At 35.9% G+C, this 16,168-nt stretch overlaps 2 protein-coding genes and 1 long non-coding RNA gene across 4 annotated transcripts; all 3 read right to left on the reverse strand.

Annotated features, from left to right (window-relative positions):
• Window positions 1-1,213: 1,213 nt before the first annotated feature.
• On the reverse strand, window positions 1,214-5,048 carry LOC104717886 (cellulose synthase-like protein G3). The gene is made up of 5 exons (XM_010435528.3): window positions 4,212-5,048; window positions 3,088-3,237; window positions 2,822-2,950; window positions 2,270-2,713; window positions 1,214-2,170 (listed from the first exon to the last, which is right to left on the reverse strand). Exons 1-5 carry the CDS (start codon window positions 4,800-4,802, stop codon window positions 1,283-1,285), a joined length of 2,202 nt encoding a protein of 733 aa, XP_010433830.1. The 5' UTR covers window positions 4,803-5,048; the 3' UTR covers window positions 1,214-1,282.
• A 522-nt stretch (window positions 5,049-5,570) lies between these two features.
• On the reverse strand, window positions 5,571-7,090 carry LOC147935873 (uncharacterized). The gene is made up of 2 exons (XR_015569265.1): window positions 6,623-7,090; window positions 5,571-6,227 (listed from the first exon to the last, which is right to left on the reverse strand). It is a non-coding gene; the product is annotated as an uncharacterized LOC147935873 (long non-coding RNA).
• A 3,381-nt stretch (window positions 7,091-10,471) lies between these two features.
• Window positions 10,472-14,757, reverse strand: LOC104717887 (auxin response factor 9). 2 transcript variants are annotated; one of them, XM_010435531.3, is made up of 14 exons: window positions 14,122-14,757; window positions 13,900-14,006; window positions 13,646-13,741; window positions 13,385-13,441; window positions 13,129-13,284; window positions 12,955-13,039; window positions 12,720-12,810; window positions 12,457-12,621; window positions 12,257-12,370; window positions 12,099-12,171; window positions 11,866-12,013; window positions 11,324-11,772; window positions 11,022-11,209; window positions 10,472-10,937 (listed from the first exon to the last, which is right to left on the reverse strand). In XM_010435531.3, exons 1-14 carry the CDS (start codon window positions 14,135-14,137, stop codon window positions 10,790-10,792), a joined length of 1,893 nt encoding a protein of 630 aa, XP_010433833.2. In that variant the 5' UTR covers window positions 14,138-14,757; the 3' UTR covers window positions 10,472-10,789. The 2 variants fall into 2 exon arrangements, with proteins under 2 accessions (XP_010433833.2, XP_010433831.2); XM_010435529.2 differs by having other exon boundaries at window positions 11,324-11,778.
• Window positions 14,758-16,168: the final 1,411 nt, after the last annotated feature.

The following is a 16,168-nucleotide window of genomic DNA, read 5'->3' on the forward strand; positions in this document are numbered from 1 at the left end:
GAAGGAGACGTAAATATCAAAGATCAAATGGATAAAGACTAGTGCGTCACCAGTCAATGCCTTAACAGTCACCAGTCAATGCCTTAACAATTCACGCCACGCATATGTTGTACTTCCACACAATATATCGCACATAAATGTGGAAACATCTGATAAAAGTTTCATCTTACGGATATATATGACAAGAATTTTTTTTTTTAATAAAGTAGTTTGAGGAAGAAAAAAAGGACTCAAAACAAGATAATTTTTTTGTAACATTTCATTTATATGATTAACCGGCTATTACGAGTATAAATATCAGTATCCTACCACGTGCACTAAGATCCTTTTTACGCCAATATTTTTGGACTATAATAATTTTAAAAGGAAATTAATTAAAAAGTATTGGTGAAATACTAATTTGTAAATGAATGGGGTTAAAGCAAATGAATATTTTCTCATTGTCTAGTATACATACATTCAGATATTATAACGTAGGTATATATATATATATATATATATTTTTTTTTGTTGACAGCATAACGTGGAGTCGTTGATATGCATGTCATATATATTTTAACATTTTCTTGACTAAATATCGTGTGGTGTATCTGCAGTCCATATTTCTAACTTGTATCATGGTTCTTTTTTGTCGTCAACTTGTATCATGGTTGATAAAGAAACTTGTTGTTTTTCCTTCATTAACTAGAATTTAACATAAAACATACCCAAAAAAGAATAATTTGTTTTGTGAAAATAGAGATATATAGATGTATATATGTATATATCTTCTGTCAATTTACTAAATTTTGCTGATTCTAGCGGCCCGGTATTATTAGATGCCCTACGCACAACTTGGTTTAAAAGCTGTAGAATAAAAACAAAATTTCTCCTTTACATTATAAAAAAAATTGTAGGCATTTTTCTTATTAGGTTTACATTAAAAGTAAAAAAATTTGACCCAAATTCATACTAAAATTTAACTTTTGAGATAATTTTTTTTCCTACTAAATTGGACCTTTTCTATATTTTTATACCAACTATTCTTAAATAAAACTTAAAAGAAAAAAAAATTGGAGGACCCGAAGCCACCAAATTTATGGCTTCTCCTGTGGCTTCCCTCCGGGCCGGCACTGGGTTCGAGATATCAAATTTATGTACGTTCTACATTGAGGTGAGAGGCTGAGAGCATATTACATCAAATTGCATAGATTTGTGACACTATTCCTCCTAATTTACCACAATCCAGACGCAATATTATTGATTTATTATATATGAAACTACTGAACCCTAATGGGTGCAGTTACTTGAGGAAGAAGAAACCTAATACAATAAGAACAAATGTGAGGATCCCAGCTAAGAAACAAATCCTTTTTGGTAATTTTCCTTCATCTTTCCTCAACATCATAGCCTCATAGATTGGTAAGCAATTCACCACTGCGAAGCTCGCCAGCATCAATTCAAGTACGACCCCTTGTCCCCAAGCGAGAAGACCATAAAGTCCCCAGACCAGAGCAAGGAGATTCACGATCGCGGCCGTAGTCATGGGCAAGAACATGGGGGAAGGGCCAAAATCAAAGATCTCTTGCTCATACCTCTTACTCTGTTCTTCATCATCGTTGGTTTTGCTTGTGAGGTTAAATCCATTCGTGGAGAGGTTTAGGGTTTTAAGAGTGAACTCTATGAAGCCAAATAAGAACGAGGAGAATCCTCTTATCGACCACATTCTTTGATCGTTCCACCATCCACCATAATTTCCTCCTTCTAACACGAAGTCTAGTAGATCGTGCGCATATGCACCGAGGAACAAGACGATGTAAAGCCAAAACCATGGATCTGATGACTTGGGGAAAACGCTAACTCCATATAGGAGGGCTAGTTGGGGCAAGAATCCATAGACGATAACAGGAAGCGACCAAAATGCCCAAAATGCATATTGACAATAGCCTACTCCCATTAATAGACCCATTGATTTGACACCATAGATAATGGGGCAATACCTTGAGAAGACAACTTCAAGAAGCCCAATTGCCCATCTTTTTTGTTGGCTCACTACATCAATTAGACTTTTTGGGACATCTCCACAAAATGCTGCTCTTTTAGGACTGCAAAAAGCTGATCTCCATCCTTTACAGTGGAGTCTATACCCTGTGTAGTAGTCTTCTACTAAAGACCCATATCTAAATCCAATCTGCATATAGTTTTGAATGATAGTTTGAAGTTATAACAAATTGAAACCAATAGTACTAGATATTATTCAAGGTAATTACGAGGGTTGTTTCAATCTTACTTTGGTGCCCCAATTGGTGTTGTGCTCGTAGACACATCCGGCTACATTGTGTGCCAATGCCAAAACATCTTGAGCCTTGATGGACTTTTTGGCAATACGATCGGGCTTAAGTTCATCTATCTCAGGCAAAATCAGATTAGATGGACCCCCATAAAAAACACGTCGGTTGAAGAAACAGCCAGTTCCCACATGATTCGGACCCATTAGACCATCAAACCCAATCGAATTGATATCAAAAAGACGCTTGTACACGCATGCATAGATATCATTCTTGCTTACTCCTTGAAATTTTTGAGGAAACTGCACAAACCCTAAACCGGTTTTGATTTCAGGATCGGTTAAGTAGCACAAGGCATGAGTTGGTGCTACAGGATTGTTCGAGTACATATCACAGTCTAGTGTTAGAATGATAGGTGAATTCGTCATCACTCCAGACACTCGTAGCTATAGTGAAAAGAATTAAACACAAAAAGTAATTAAAAAATTAAACAGATATGATACGCTAGTATAGTTAATTACAGGACTGGTGAGGTTTGGCTAGTGGATATATACCAAGGTATTAAGAGCACCGGCTTTGAAATGATGTGGTGAAACCTTACTCTTCTCTCTTGAAACATAAATTAGGTTTGGCATTATATATGTTTTGGTATCATCCATATCAGTCACGCTATTTTGTAGCACCTGCCCTCAAATAAATTACATAATGAGATTTTATGAAGATAAATTAAGAACAACAAATGGCAAATCATTATAAAAACATGCAATTTTATATGATATATTATATAGTAGTGAGAAAAAAAAAGAGTTAATTATTGTACCTGAATTACAGTGGGATGGTCATGACGAGTGAATTTTTCGGTCCACAAATCAAATATTCCACGAAACTGATCGGCTGTGATAAACGCTGTTTCAACTTTTCCACTCTCTACCACATGTTCTACTCGACTCTTCATATCTTCGTACATCAACTGTTCCGTCAGGACCACCAGGTCCACCATACAATTCAGTTTTTTGTCTTGTAAAACATAGCCAATTACTAATAACGTCTAAAAAATTTTACAACTTACTAAGCTTGTAAACAATTAAAAAAAAAAAAATATATATATATATATATACTGTATATTTACTACTCGTAATTAAAGACAAAAAAGTGTATTAAATTTAGAGTACTTTTAGTCGACCATTTTCAAAATATAATATTTGGTATGTGTACATCCAGACTCTCCATTTTCTATGTAACTTTTTCTTTTCCATACCATTTTTTTGTCACACAGTCTTTTCTATTTTGTTTTAGAAGTGTAACTTTAAAATTACTGTTTAAGCTTTAACTCGATTGATATATACACGAAAAACATATGCATAAAGAAATTGTTATATGGACCTATGGTATTCATCAAACAACTAAAAACCTTCTATCATTTAGATAACGCTTACTCCTATCGTATTAGGAGAAATCATTTGGGTCACTAGGACGAGAGTCTTATACTTATTGTTAAAGAAGAAATCATGGATGTTTAAACACTAATAATAAATGAATAAAGGTGATGTCACAGTCGTCCAAAGTCTTTTAACATGACAAAGTCGCTATTATCGTCGAGAAGATACGATAAGGTTTTGATGGAGTGACTGACCAGAGACCCAATGGCTCCCAATTGAAGCAAATAATTTTGTTTGTCTGTTTCTACTCTCTCTCTCTGTTTTTTCTTTTTCTGTTCTATGAGTTACTTCTTCCTCGAAAAATAGTACTATTTTTAAAATTCGATGAAAAATTGGTAATGGAAATCGACAATCCAGGCAATTATTAATTAAGATTACAATATTCGGAACGGTCATGGTGAATTAAGACTCGACTTATGTTGACCTACCTCTGAGCATTTGTCATAATGAGATTTTTAAAATACTAATATAGTTATAAGTGATTTAGTTGAAAAATAATACATACCTTAAGTTTCTCAGCTTCATCACTCCACGAATGTGACTTTGATGAGAAATAAACTTCAGGGGACCGATCTTGAACATTGTTATTCTTGCAAAAGGGCAGCCAATGCTTAGAGAACTTAGCAGCCTCCATAAGAGCAAACAAAGTTAACGAAGATCCTCCATCGTCCGATACGTAGACTGAGATCTTATCGGACGGATAATCGTAGGCCATCACCGATAAGGCTGTGTTGACCACCATAATGGGAGGCTCCTTGTACGGATCAGCCGTGCATATGAACACGTCCAGCTTTGGAAAGTCCTCCGGTTGAGCTGCATAGTTCTCAGGGTACTCGGTCCGGTGAACCGGGTTGAACCGGAGGCACGTTGCAGTGGCCCACATGAAGGTGAGAACGATGTCGGAGAGGAGAAGAAGACATGTAATTATTAGAGGTGTGTTTGCTGTGAGAAGTGAGTGTACATGATGGTACATGAGGGCTACGATACCACACGTATGAACTACGGCGTAGATTCTGTATGGAACGGTGCGCCGGCAAGGATGACACGTGTGGAGAGTTCTGCCGTCGACCGCGTGTTCTCTATGACGACGCTCCATCGTGTTACTTTTTTGTTTTCTTTTTTTCTCTTTGTATTATGATAAATATGAGAAGATTGCTACATAGAATTTTGATATTTATAGGCGAGTTTCTTTTTGAGAGTAGTCTGCAGTCATTTGACATCTCGATTTTAGGATTTTGCTAATATGCTAACTTGCTAAGTACTTATAAAGTTATAAGTAATCTTATTAATTTATTAGATGAGTGATTACATCTCTGTAATATCTATGATCTATGTCTACAATGTGTAGTTTTAAAAAAAAAATACAATGTATAGTTCCTTCACTAGAATATTACAAATATAATTATTTGAGTAGAAAATATTTTTTTCAGCTAATAGATTGATTGTAACTTATATCAAAATAATTTATAAATTTTTTCTTACTAGTAATAAAATGATGTTTATCAGTTTTAATAGTATTTTCCAACACACATACATACTTATAAATTCTTGATAAATACATTGATTGGTATATAATTCGAAACCAACCTCTTGGATTTTCATTTGGTGACAATAAATTTAACAGAGATGTTGCTCTTATCTTTCTGCTCATTTGACATATTAAAGTAAATAGCCTAATAGATTTGGCAAACAGCAAACTCTTCGAAGCCAACATCACTGTAGAAACTAGGTTTCCACAATGAATTTGTTTATGGGGGAAAACAAATTCAGTAAAGTAATCTCTCTAGAAAACCGATCTAAACTTTGAAATTAGAAGAAAGGGAATTGATCTCGAAGAATTAGGGTTTAGATTGCTAAGAACAAGAAGAGAACTGAATAATTGTATTCAATAATGGATGCCTTACAATGGAGAAGTCTCTCCCTCTTTATACATATTCATAGATCGCATAATATATTAAATTTCCTTATGAGACGAACTGAAATAAGGAAAGTTACTTTATCTCTTGAGTCGGCCGCCGGGCGAAGTGGAAGTCGGTTCTTCTCCTTCGATGCTGGGCTTCCTCTGTCCGAACTGGGCTTAAATGACCTAATTGAGTTCTTAACCGGATTCCCAGTTAAATAACCAAATTGTCTTTCTGGTTTAGTTCGGTATGTCGGGGGCGCTAAATCCCGCACCAACAATCACCGTCACCAGACTCACCACCGTCGTCGTCGTCATCTTCATCATCATCATCTTCATCATCATCATCTCATCATCATCTTTTTCATCAACATCATAGTCATTATAGTCACTGTCTACGCAACCAGAAGGGCATTCTCGTTGGAAAATCTTCCATTTGACCCCACAAGCGTTGCTGCTGATTTGAGAAGCTATCACATCTCTTGCAAGTTTATAAGCAAACTTAACATCATTTGGTGCAACCAAGACAATCTCACTTGAAGCCAGTTTCTTTTTATAGTGTATGAATTCTCCCACGAGATCCTCCATCATTTGGGTAGAAGGATTCTCTCTACTATTTATCTGCAATGAAAATAATCAGATACCAAAGCCAATAATTTCGTTCATTCTAGTTCTTATTTGCAATCTCTCCAAATGCAATTACGAAACTTAAGTCAGTGGTAGGAAATTTAGTTGTACCAAAAAAAAAAAATTGGTAAAAGAGAATATGGTATTATAATAAATAAAAGGGTCAATTGACCCCTCCCCTCCAAATACCTCTGCCCATGCTATCAAATCAGACAAGTATTGAAACATATGGTAGATCAATTCATGAAGTTTATTCAAACAATGTATCTCTAAAGCAAGATTAAAAAAAAAAGAAAAGAAGAAGCAAACAATAGCTACCATTCAAGCTGTTTTAGCCTCATTAATTCTTAAACTAACCAATAAAAATAACAGAGAAAATAAACACTTACCAGTTGGTAAATTCGATTGACATCACAATAAATCACCACATTTTTATCCCCAATTGAATTGAGTGATTTATGCCACAAATCGCTCCTAGAACCTCTACTTGGCAGAGAATCTTGGTGGCGTCCACTGATTCTTCTATTTCATAAAACAAATTATCCGCATCATCGCAGATCGCAACCCCCATACCAGCAAATACCATCTTTTCATTATATGCTGTCGTTTTAGCACTCACCAAACCTTTGAAGTACAATCTGTAAACTGTACTATCAACAAATTTGTTTGTCGTACATATAGATTCGCCGACCTTAGAACTACCCTTGCTTTTAAGGTTTGGGATATCTTCGGTTATCTTAGAATCTATCCTTCGTTTTTTGGAAACCAAAGAATCTAAATCACGTTTTTCCATGATTGTTTAGTCTCCAAATTTTCTCCAGAAAATATTATTATATATCTAGAGGAAGAGAGTGAGATCGAGACGGATCTTGCAAAGTTGTGAAAGAAGCTTTTAAAGATTGTTACAAGGAAATATTAAGTTGTGGGTCTGATTGGCGTGACTATTCATAAAAGTACAGTTTGACTGAGACTTTTTATCATATTTAATTTTGTGAACATTAATTACTTTTTAGTTTTTTTTATTTTATTGTCATCATTTATTTTTATAAAGCCGACAAAACAAAAATTTAAGGCAAATATAACTTTATGACTATTATTTTGTTTTCTTTAAAAGGTTAGTAAGCCTTTTTGCAAAATTAGCCATTTTGAAAAAAGTTATTAAATACATAGCATCATAGTGGGAAAATGAAATAAATAACACATGTATATTAGAAAATGACTAACTAAACCTTCTCTTGAAGGCATGAAAGAGAACTACATCCGTGAAATTTTTTTTTTTGAACAAACAAGTGCTTCTATTAATCAAACAGAAACATTACAAAGATAAGGATAAAATATCCCAAAGTTTAAGAGGTAATAAGCAAAGGCTTTCCCCAAAGCCATAAGCATGAATAAAGGTAAAGAAGACATCAAGCAAGGATCCATGATAGCTATGAAACAAGTGCTATAGAGCAATTGGAAACAAGCAAAATCAAGGTTGCAAGAGTGGACGTCATCGATGGACTCGAGAGATGACAAATAGGTCACAGTCAAAAGACATTGTGCCGTTGATATGAGAAGCAGAGCCAAGGAGCTCGCCGAAGTGATGAACATTAGCCAAGTCAAGACCATGGTCAGGGTTTGGGGAACAAAGGCCCGGATGGTGGTGGAGGTATTGGTATCGGCTTGCTTGAGGCATTGGTACTTGAAGTATTTGGCCGGAAATGTCGAGGGGTGATTGTTGGTGGAAAAAACTCTGAGACCATAATCACAACCTCGGTAACTTGCAATCAGAACTGAGATGCCATGAGACTTCAAGAGTTTAGGAACAGGAAGGTTCACCAATGGGACTAAAACCAGGGTTCGCAAGCAGCAAGTGTAAAACCGTGTCATAGTAGGTGGATCCTCTCTGCCATGGAGATGATGATCAAGAATTCCACACAGTGTATGAAGTCGGTGAGATACTATCAGATGAAAGCCAGACCTGAGCTTTGGGCGAGAGGTTGGTTGTGGGGATTTTTGGGCAGGAGAGTGTACAAACGAAGTTACTAGCAGGTGCGAAGAGTAAGTGTAATACAGTGACACGCTAGGTGGATCCTCTCTGCCATGGAAATGGTGATCAAGAATTCCACACAAAAAGTGTGAACGGCAAGACACAGACCAGGGAGCAGCAGACCTGGGCTTCATAAGGGAGGGTGATTGTTGAGGGTTGAGAACACTTTGATAAATCCAGTTTCGGGAACCCGTATACAATGACACATCCTGAGCAATAACCATAGTTCTAATACACCTTATGTACATCCATGACAGCCTAGCTAAGTGGTTTCTCTGATGCAGTCTTCGAACACCGAGGATAACCAAATAATGACAAAGTCGATGGAATAACAAAGGGTTAGATAGAGAGAACATGGGCTATTGTAATTTGGGCGAGTCCTCATGTAAAGCTAACATGCCGATATCAGATTTGAAGTTCAGATTTGAGAATTGATACGCACAGTGGCTGACCCGGGAGGTTGAAGTATACTTCGTCTCCGGTGAAAGCAAATACAGAGCTGCCAAGCTCAGGGGATGGTCTGTTTTCAAGACGGTAGTCCATTAGCGGAGAAAAAGCACTTCGTTAGAGGTTTCCTCACCCACCGTTGTCTCCGTCTCCACCTGCCAAGGCTCGGGTGACGATGGAGAAGAGAAATCTGCAGAAGCGGTAATCATTCCGGATCGATAGCTAAAAAGACAAGGGGACTTGAATTCCGTCGGCAGTGAGGCTGAATTAGAGTTGAATTCGGTTTTTTGCAAGCCCGTGCCTGAGACTGGTTGATTGGGGAGGGTCTTTGAAGATTGCAAAACGGGACATAAAAGGGGGGAAAAAGGGAAAAGAGAATGAAAAAAGAAACTAAGGGAGCAAAGGAATCATAGAACGGAAGCTAAGATTGATATACCCCGACGCCGGCGAGCAAAAGCTCCACCGGCGTCGGAGAGATTTGGTGGTAGCGGCTCCTCGATATTCGAGCTTGGAAGAGAAAATTTTAGGGCGAACTGTTTCTTGAGAACTACATCCGTGAAATGCACAAGTTTTCTTTTCTCTTTAGGGCTATATTAATTTTTTATATATGAAAGATTTAATTATTAAAAATATACATAGTTATTTATTATTAGTTTGCTCTCAAAGTTATATATTGGACAAAAATACTCATTCACATATATATATATATATATATATATCTTTTTTTTGTCAACCACACATTAAATTAGTATATATATATGTATATATATTTTTAAGAGTATAACAATATAATTATCACAAATTTTTAGGAAAAATCAAGTTTTAAATCTTCAAAGTGTCACTGGGTAGCAATTTAAACCTCGAGAGAATTTCACTAACACTATAAATCTTTAAAATGATTTTACTAACACTTTGAGCATTTAAAATGATTTTACTAACACTTTAAACCTTAAAACTAACTTTTATTTTTGTACCGCCATAGAAAATAACGAAATAATAATATCCTTTAATGCGAAATAGTTAAACTATGTTGGTTTAATTTAAATTTTAATTAGCTTTAGTTTTTATAAACAAAGAAAAAGATTAAAAAAAAAATTGTGTTCATCTTAATTGTAGACAAAACTTTTACGACATTACTATTCATATTATTAATCATTTTAATAAATATATCTCCAGTGGATTCTAATTCAAATCGATTGACTTCTCATTGGTAACCAATGAATCTTCTAATTATATTGTCGTCTTCAATTTTACATTTGTCAAATGTTTTAACTTTACCTCTGATTTTTAATTTTTTTTTGGTTTGTATGTTTTTTTTTAAAATTTTTTTATCAATCATTATAAATAATTAAATTAAATTAAATTAATTTAACAAGTATTTATATCAAACCACCATAGTTTAACTATTTCACGTTGACGGATATTACTGTTTTGTTGACAGATAAGACTGTTCCGTCAAATTTCGTGGTGGTATAAACATGATAGTTAATTGAGTTAACACATGTTCTATATTGTGTTAAATCATATGGAATTGCAATAATTTTATAATTACATGGTAACTTCATATTTATCATGTTAACTTATTTATTTAATTGTATACAAAGAAAAAAGAGTTACATTTAGTAAAATATTTATGTGGTCAGATTAAATATATCATATAATATTTCCATTAACATGCTAAGATATTATGTGTATTAGATTATATTTATATTAAGCTGATAAATTATTAATACGTATATAATATGAAGTCCTTCAGCAGTTATTCACAATCTCTTTTTTTTTCTCATGTTTTTGTTCGTTACACCTTCGTCTCTCTTACGCACACAAGTTTCAAGTTCCTAATTAGAAAAATAAATAAAACACTTCCAAAAGCCTACGTTGAAAGTAGAAACCTCTCTCTCCCTCTCCCTCTCCCATAAACCCTCTTTTTCCACAAGAGGCTCCAAAAAAACGAGCCATTTCTTTAGCCTAAGGGGAGATGTAGTTTCCTGTTTAAGCCATTCTTTCTTTGTTCTTCCCTCGCAACAGAACAAAACAGTTCCGAAAGACCAATGAGTGTAGTAGAGAAGAGAAAGAATTAGTTGGAGTGATTGTCGGATTTTGATATTGTTTTTAACGTTGTTTCAACTTCCGTTAACATCATCCGTAGTTGGTTCCCTGGTGTCATTTTCTTCACTTCCTCCTTTGACCATATGAATATTCTCTTCACCATGTTGCAGAACTCACTGCATCACAAAGTTAAGCCAACATATATATGAGTTTTGTGCAGTTATTCTATTGAATAAGATATAAAAGGTGTTAACACTTACGGCCATGGGTCATCACCAACAAGCATCATATCCCCCTCATCGTCTGTGAACACTATTTCCCATTGATTGCGACTCTGGAGTTCCCCTTTTATGTCAAATAGCTTCTCAAGGTCGTCTATGAGCTCATTGTATCCATTTAGTGCAGTTAAATCCACAGCCCTGCCCACGGGTACGCCTTGCATCTGCACCTGTTTAGCAATCACGGAATCAGAGTCATGTTTAATCTAGACATTATATACACTTCTCAGTGGCCTTGTAGGCATATATACAGAGACGCATGTTCTTATATGTTCATTACATACCTTGGTACGGCTTCTTGTAGAACTGCTTTGCTTGCTCTGGACCTCTTTTGGTGATGTCTGCGCAGGTTCCTGCTTTTTCTCTTCTGATACTTTTGAAATCTCGGATTTTGGGTCTGAGTTACTGTCCAGAGTCGGTTTGGTTATGTTGATTGGTCGCATGGGTGCAGATTTCTCCTCGGAAGCCGCTAGAGAGGAACTCATCAGATCAATTCCAAATAATCTATAACTAGCGGTTGTCTCGGAATTCTTCTGCTCGACTGGGGAAACCATTTGGTCGTTCAGTGTTGAGTCCTTTGATAAATTTGACACAGAGTAAGAGTTATTTAGCCAGTCATGTTTCTTAGCATCCTCAGTTGAATCACGGTAACATTGCTGAGAAGAACTCCTCTGTGAGGTGAGGCACGATTGTGCAAACTCATGGGATTGCCAAAGGTTTGAAGCTGTTATGCCTACATCTAAAGACAAAACATGTCAGTGAGATATGTAAAAAGTAAACTTGAGCTATGTACTAGCAAGGATCACTGCCTTAGATTGTGTCTCACCAAGAGCAGATACTTCACTAGTGTGACGGGGCCTTTTTTTCATTAACATAACTGACTGGGGAACACTTTCTGAAGTTGCAAACGGCTCGATTTCCCAAGGTGAAACCTTATCGGGTCTTGGAATCGATGCTGGCTCATCCCAATGAACCTACACAAACATGTAGCAGACTGATTGAGTTTTCACACGTAAGAGAGATTAAAAGAAGAATTTGTAAAAGTGGAAGGAATTTTACTTCTAGGCATCGCCATTTTGAGTCTTTCCAGTGAGGGGAGCAGTCTTTAACACCAATAACCGTGCCAGAATATCTTTGTAAAGAAACAGATGTGTCAGAGAACAGTTTTGGGGACAAAGAATTCGCAGGGTACATAATAAAGAAAAGATTCAGACTACCTTCTTTCAGGGGAATCCTCTCCCTCGAACCGCATCTTAAATCTCATCCCTACAGAGAACTTATTGTTCATGGCTTCTAGATATTTGTTCAAGCTAATGATGAATTGGCTTGTCCTGCTCAAACCGAGAGTAAATCAATAAGCAGAGTGTCAAAAAAAGACTCATCCCAGATGTTTCCGGAGAGTAATAATTGTATATACCTTGGTTTATAGTATACGATGAACATAGTTTTGGCTTGAGTAGCATGGCATGCAGTAGCAAGCACTCCCAGATGCATGCTATGACTTGATATGACGGATGAAGGCATACTGCTCTGTTGACGATTAGCACGTCTGACCCCAACCCGCAACTCTCCGTTCTCCCCTCTGGACAATATAATATAGTTTGGATGAGTTCAAAAACTACCTAATAATGGAAATGGACTATCAGAAGAAACAAAACAAGGTAGCAGTGTGAATTCTACCGAAGGAATACAAAAGTGTCCCCAGCTACCAATCTCTTAGATGTAACAAAGGTGCTCCACCCTGTCGTCAATAGATGCCTCCGTGGTTGGCCTGTTTAATAGGTTTCAGGAAAAACAAGATCAGTAAATCTTGTGGATATCTCCCAGAGGTAATCTAAATATTTTTCTCATTTTATATTAACTGTCATGGATACATGACTCTTTGATAAGAGTTCAGAAGAAATGGATTCATCACCTCTAAAAATATGCTTGAATTTCCACTGATAACCATGCACATCTTCGGCTACTAACTCCTGGGTTGGGGTTTGCTGAGTCATATCCTAAAAGGATAACAACAAATGAAATTGATCTTAAAAGGCTGAAATCTCAAATCAAATGTGAGGGCCAAAAGCAAAAACTGTCGTCATACCAGGGGAGGAAGGCATTCGGTAGCATGTTTCCTTAGAACAGAAAAACCACCATGGGTGCTTGTATCAGACGCAGTCAAAACCTTGCTGAAAGAGTGAACCTTTGGCTTTTGCAACTCGGGAGGAGAGGGATCAGGACTCATAGGTTCATCAACTTTCTGCAATTTATATTATTAATCAGGAAAACAAACATGTAGTGATGATAACACTCAACTGGACTAAAAAAAACTTAGAAAAACAACTGAACTTAGCACTCACAGTTCCTACAGGAATCAAAGTGATCTGGGCATACACCTCATCAGTATCTTTCTCCGCCTGTGAACAAACACAAGTGATCAAATCAAATTGGTCAATTCCCTAGAAGAAGATACCATCTGTTTTACTGCAATCAACCTATATTGCTAAATTTGAGAAATTATACGCTAGTCAACCCAAAGGTCCCATTAGTCTAATAAAGATGGCAAATCAATGTAAAATCCCGAAGGCTAAAAGAGAGAAGCAAAAAAAAAGCAAAGATACCTGAAGACGAACGTTCATAACATTACAGAGAATCTTAGGAGGAAGATCGAAAAATGGCTTTCCCGTATTTAAATCCTGTTGCGTTGACGCTTCCAGCTACCCAAAAACAGAAAACAATGATCAGAAAAACAAAAATTCTCAAAAGAAACCAAATCAAAATTAGCACAACACCGATCTATAATTCAAAAATCAAAAAAAAAATTAAAAAAAGAAAGAAAGAAAGGGGAAAGAGAAGGTGGGGTTAGGTTACTTACTTGTTCCATGTGACCTTGAGGGAAATAATAAACTCTTTCTTCAGCTTGAGGAACATCAACCAGAGGTCCCGCGCATAATTTCCATAACTCATCGTATAAACCTTCACCTGTTCCCACAAATGTCCACCGGTAAATCAGAATTGTCGCCGTGAAAAAAAAATATATATAAAATAAACTCCGGTCAAATTCTCGAGTCCCATTCACACTACACAAACAACATACCTCCGTGATTCGTCATCCGCTCCAACTTCAACCGTCTCCGCCGCCGCAAATTCAAAAATAATCCAAAGCTGATATAAAGTTTCTTCTTCTTCTTTCTCTCTCTCTCTCTCTCTATCAAATCACAGTCTCTTCTCTCTTGGAAGCTGAAAGAGGCGTAATAAAAATTGAAGAAGAGGAGACGATCGAGCCCCCCCCCCCCCCAACCCCTTGGATTCCGTATCCACGTATCTTTTTGTCTTCTTCTTCTTCTTCTCTAAAGCATGAGTAACGATCGAGAAAGAGAGAGATCTGAATCGTAACGCAACCAAAAACACCAAATCCTCCTGCTGCTTGCTTTGCTACTCTCTCTCTCTCTCTCTCTCTCTGTAACTGTAACCTCCTCCTTCTCACTTTCTCTCTCTCTCTCTCTCTCTTTAGGTGACTTTATATCTCCCCTTTGATAGACACACACACACACACTCGCTAACTCGCGTCTTTTATGTTAAAACGCCATTCACACACCACCACCACCGTTTCTTTTTATCTCCGTTTCCCCCCTCTCTCTCTCTCCTCTACCTAATTTAATTTAATTGTTTCTATATTTGATTTTTTTTAATTATGTCTGAAACATTTTTTTTTTTTTGGGTACTAAAAAAATCTGATAATTAAAGGAAACTTTACAAAGGTATAATTATACGTTGGCAAAAACAAAAAAAAAAGGTATAATTATACGTAGCTTTTTTTTTTACCCTTTTCTTCTACTTAACAGATTATAAAATACGATTGCGTTCGATTCGATGGTTTATTAGGAAGAATAATTTAATTTACTGGATTAATTAATTAGTTAACGGAGCGTGAAGGCTCGTGTGGTTCCGTTACTGTAACGAAACAGGCGTTATCGTTAATATTCCGTCACTTTCACCCCGTCTGCCCCAACGCCAGGCAACAGGACTGGCTTGAATTGGGAAAGCACAAGGAACAGACTTGACCTCCTTCTTTTCTTTATTTACTACTTCTGCCACTCTTTTCTGGGTTGGGGACGACCGAAAACATTTTTATTTAGCATCATGTTATGGCAAGTGTTTTTGGACCTCTAATCATCTTCTTTTTTTTCACATGTTTCACTAATTACTTACTTTACTCAAATCAATAAGACGACAAAAAATACTAGTTAGAAATTATGAAAAACGCATAGCAGAATCATCAAAACAAATTGTAATATATTCATACATTTAACTAGGATGTATAGTATAATGGTTTGGCCAAATATCATCGTATTATCATTTCAATTCAATTTTCGTGTAATGTATATAATGCATGACTTTTTTTTTGGAAAAAACTAATCATAGATTTTCAACATTTTTAAAACATTCCTAACAACTTTTTTGATGATATATATATTATAACTCGCAAAAAAAAAAATCAATTCAATATTTGGCAGTAACTTCATCTCTAGGCGTATCGTATTTATGGATAAGTGATGATCAAAAGTTTCTAAATTTTTCAGGCAAATCGAATATTTGATGTAGTCATTTGGCAATGAATAATGCCAAACAATTTAACTAAAAAATTAAAAAAAAAAAAGCCAAAATGGAAAGATGAAAAGTCTATTATAATCCATTAGTCGATCTTTTTAATTTACAAATAAATTAGGAAAACTTTATCGTTTAGTTCTAATGTAATTTAATAAGGGTTTAATACTATATGACTAAAAATGCAAGAAAACGTCACGTATGACGTATTTTTTGGACAACGTCTGTTCCCTTTAAGGATATAAATAAGCAAGATGCCTTCTTCGAAACCCACCACCACCATCTCCGGATTTTCTCTTTCTCATTTTGGACTATTTTAATAGTAACATTTAATACTAATAACTTGGTATCTTGTCCCAGTATATTCCCAGAGCTTGTTGTAACGAATCTCAACATTTAGTAAGCAATTTATTATTATAGAATTTTCGTCATCGGTCCACTTATATATAGGGATCATTCATTCCCCATATAGTTCCCTAATGTTTGGTCTCGATTAAACGAGTTTTATTCTTTCAAGTTTCAACAAACAAATGTGT

Source organism: Camelina sativa, chromosome 10 (assembly GCF_030686135.1).
Source record: "Camelina sativa cultivar CO46 ecotype springtype chromosome 10, ASM3068613v1".
NCBI lineage: Eukaryota > Viridiplantae > Streptophyta > Magnoliopsida > Brassicales > Brassicaceae > Camelina > Camelina sativa.